Consider the following 4,056-nt stretch of genomic DNA (forward strand, 5'->3'; position numbering starts at 1 on the left):
ATTAGGGCTCATACTAGCTTGCGAGAGACTCGCACAGAACGTGCGGCTACATGTATTTCTATGCAGCCGCACGCTCCGGTCTCAGTGTCGGTGGCGGTGCCGGGTTTTCATGCGAGAGACTCGCGTGAGAATCGTGCGAGTGTCTCGCAAGTGAGTATGAGCCCTTACATGAACCATTTATTCAATTTTCTTCTTTGCAGGCTTTGCCTCTAATTTCAGCTGTCTCTGAGTTATTGGCTTGAACTGCTATAATGTCTTCCATACACAGCACACAAAAAACTGCAAGGATTACAGCTTTATTGTTGCTGTGTAAAATATGTTTAGATGCAGGATGAAAAACTTTATACAGAAGTATTAAGAAGTGTAGCTATGAATCCAGTAAGAAAAAAAAACTATCTAGAAAGCAGCAGCATAAAGAATGCTATACGGAAATACTCATAATGTTAACTATGAATCTATCTCTGTGAAGAAATATAGCAATCACTAGAAAACAGCAGCATGGTGTGCAATATTGTACAGGAGTATTGAGGAGTGTACATGTGTATCCAGTGTTGGGGTGAGATAAAGCAAATGGTAGAAAGCAGCACAACCTATATCTGTGTCTCTCTGCCTCTCTTTTTTGTAATCTGCTCGGCGTCTGAGGAAAGTTATGCAGTTTGACGAGGACATTCCTCCCTTGTGAGGAACTGAAAGTGAACAAGTGTGATTTATCTCCAAATAGAATTTTTTTTTGTTTTAGAATTTTTAGTATAACGATCACAATTGCATGTGATGAGTGTTTAATTCCAACAGCTCTCCTGCTACTGTTTATAGATCACAACATCGCTCATGCAAGTAGAACAATGCATATTATGCACAAACTATAAAGGGAACAAGGAAAGAAGAAAAATTAAAAGTAAGAGAAAGGAAAAAGGAAGGAAAAATAGAAAAAGAAAAAGATTTTAAGGTATTTTTATTTGTTTTTTTAGTTTTTTTAATTTTAATTATTTTAATTTTTTAAAGTTTTTTATTTTTTTCCCTTTTTAACAAAAACAAGAAACCTAAAATAACAACATAAAGACAGAAGAGACCATTTGGGATTTGCTTGAAGTAACGGATTTGCACAGAGAGGGAGATGACCTGTTTGGGGAGGTCTCCTCTCTTTTTCTATTAGGTTGAATGTGTATATTTGAACAGAAATCATTTTGACAATTTCCGTCGAATGCTACAATTTAAATATATTGCTCTCTTTCTCTCTCTCTCTCTATATATATCCATAACCTGTTTTCAATAATACAGGAAAGAAAAGAGGTTTCAGGATTGTAACCACACCCACATCTGACGGGGTTGTGTGGTAATCTCCCTATATGAAAATAGGGGGGGAAGCCAGCACTGCTTAAGGTTAGAACGCATAAATTGAAGTGCATATGCACATAATATCCAGCTGTATTCAAAAATGAGATATTTAGCAAAAAAATTGATCAATTCAATTGAGCCACCCCGCCGCGCCAAGGCAATCTCATGTGGGGGGTCCTACTCTATATTTATAATAAATACTGTGCCATTACGGCCTCCTAAGAGCATGACCACATCAAGTGCAATCTGTACATGAACATTTACTGGATCGCTCCCATGAAGCCAGATGAAGCAAGTGCAGATGAAGGCCAACCAGGTCTGAACACAGACATATCAGGATTGACCTCCACACATTGCCCAACCAGCAAACATAGATGAAGGGCGATGTTGGCCCAGACACAGGTGCACAATTAAATAAAGCTTGGGGCAGAGATTGCCTTGGCGCGGCGGGGTGGCTCAATTGAATTGATCAATTTTTTTGCTAAATATCTCATTTTTTAATACAGCTGGATATTATGTGCATATGCACTTCAATTTATGCGTTCTAACCTTAAGCAGTGCTGGCTTCCCCCCCAATCTCCCTATATGCCACATGACTTCATACACCTGAGGAAGGTTCATTCAGAGCAGAAACGCGTTGTTTTTTTAAAAAAATTTAAACGTTTTTTTTATCTTGTTAGTGCATGAGCTCTTAAAAATATTTTTCGAATGAATATAATTGCAAACACGCAAGTGTAATATTGTTACTCTGGAACACCACCTGGAGGTTTCTCCAGAATCATGGTCTTTTTGGGATTCCAGCTACCAGAGGGAAGTGCCTTAGAAAAAGCTATATCTGCAATGTAGGCTATACCTGCAGTACAAGTATTAATGTGCGTACATGTATGGAGACACATACTAAGCATTCGTCAAACCTCGTAGCACATGCTTTCTAATGTTCATTTCTGGATTCACCAACAAAATATGCAATTTTGGGAAAAATATACAGCATAGTATTCCAGCACATGAAGTTAGTATGGCAAAAATGTCTAAGGCCACCATATATTTCCCCCTAGTGCTCAGATACGCTGGTATCATGGCAATCCAAATGCTACAGAACACCAGCATACTAAAGGTGACGTACTTGGCCTCATTAAAACTGTCCGGTAATGACCTTACCATGAAAGCCATAAAAAAGCTCACAGCTGCCAAGAGCCCCAGATAACCCAACATGGAGTAGAACCAGATATCTGAGCCTTCATTACACTGAATGATGAGAATCCCAGGATATGTGCTCATGTTAAACTCTTGATAGGGTGGGCACATCACCAGCCAAGAAATACAGATGAGAAACTGTAATGAAGAGCAAGTCAATACAGTTAAATTGGGCAATATGACTCCAGACCACCTTCTCCAGGAACTGCTCGGTTTAGTGGCTTTAAAAGCAATACAGACCATGATAGACTTGGCGAGAAGTGAAGAAATTGCTAAGGAAAAGAAGATTCCAAACAAAGTCTGTCTCAGCATACAAGTTATATCCAATGGACGGCCGAGGAACAAGAAAATACAAAGAAAGCTCAGCAAGATGGACACTAGAAGGATGAAACTCAGAGTCCGGTTATTGGCCTTCACCAGAGGAGTATCCCAATACAATATAAACTTTCGGAGTGTATAACAAGTCATTGCACAGCACAGTGCTACTGTGAAACAGAAAAATTTAGCAACTGTATCTTTGTAGGAGAGAAATTCATATAATCTAGGAATGCATTTTATTTTTTCTAGATTTGGCCACTCATGCATGGAACATTTTTGGCAGATTTCAGTATCTGTGGAGTAAAAGGATGATGATAATTGTGATTATGATATGCAATTAATTAAATAATCAGTTTTTACTATAATTTGAGACTAAGCAGCTAGGCTGATTTTCAAATGATTATATTAACAGTTGCAGTTTGAAGATTATTACATTAGTTATCTGACTTTACACGATATTATTACAGTATCACTCCAGCAAATTATTAATGCATTATGTACAAACCCAAAATATCTATAATTTATCTGATGTCACCTTATTTAGTTCTTCTGATATGAAAGTTAACAGATTATTCCCATCAGTTCATTAAGTCATCTTATAGTGACCACCGGATGTATCAATTACTGATGATGATTAGACAGCTCCTTTGGCACAAATATCCTGAAGGAGATTAGAGTTGTGCATCATATATTGTATTTCTGAGGTCTCTTAGCTGACTTAAGATAATATGCATTGGAAAATTAAAAATGGAGAATGACAACAGCCATGTGACTGCCCCTTGACTGCCACAGAGTATTACTCCACTTATACATTCTGATAGTAAAAAATACAAAAAAAAATGAAAAAATGAAAGATAAAATGCTTTTTACTGGAGAAAATGTTAAGAAACATTCTTTCCAAAATAATACAAAAACAGTGTTTTTGCAGCATTTTTGCGCAATTGCATGGCTTTCAATGATGAAAAAAACATTCACTACAAAATATAATTTTAACGTTTTACTGCCTTATCTTACCTCACCTTAAAAAATCAATCAAGTTATGGACTGTGGAAGAGATGTATGTGACCAGAATGAGCACTCATTTACAACAGATGATACCTATCCTATCCCTACACTAAAAACAGGAAACAGCTGTATTACTAGGGAATATAATAGTTGTTACCTTAATATAGTTTTTTAGGTTGCCGTAGCAAGAATTACAATTTATAA

At 37.0% G+C, this 4,056-nt stretch overlaps 1 protein-coding gene across 1 annotated transcript; it reads right to left on the reverse strand.

Moving 5' to 3' along the window:
• Positions 1-2,078: 2,078 nt before the first annotated feature.
• On the reverse strand, positions 2,079-2,997 carry LOC141098828 (vomeronasal type-2 receptor 26-like). Its single transcript, XM_073586802.1, has 2 exons — positions 2,250-2,997; positions 2,079-2,188 (listed from the first exon to the last, which is right to left on the reverse strand). The coding sequence occupies exons 1-2, from the start codon at positions 2,995-2,997 to the stop codon at positions 2,079-2,081; spliced, it is 858 nt and encodes a 285-aa protein (XP_073442903.1).
• Positions 2,998-4,056: the final 1,059 nt, after the last annotated feature.

Source organism: Dendrobates tinctorius, unplaced genomic scaffold (assembly GCF_039654945.1).
Source record: "Dendrobates tinctorius isolate UK_male_01 unplaced genomic scaffold, ASM3965494v1 ptg000095l, whole genome shotgun sequence".
Classification (NCBI taxonomy): Eukaryota; Metazoa; Chordata; class Amphibia; order Anura; family Dendrobatidae; genus Dendrobates; species Dendrobates tinctorius.

Bases quoted from the DNA above. Each gene is read 5' to 3' on its own strand.
- LOC141098828 (XM_073586802.1), bottom strand. From the start codon at position 2,997: ATGACTTGTTATACACTCCGAAAGTTTATATTGTATTGGGATACTCCT. The intron at 2,189-2,249 runs GTTTGACGAATG...CTTGTACTGCAG, and splicing joins TAGAAAGCATGTGCTACGAG to GTATAGCCTACATTGCAGAT.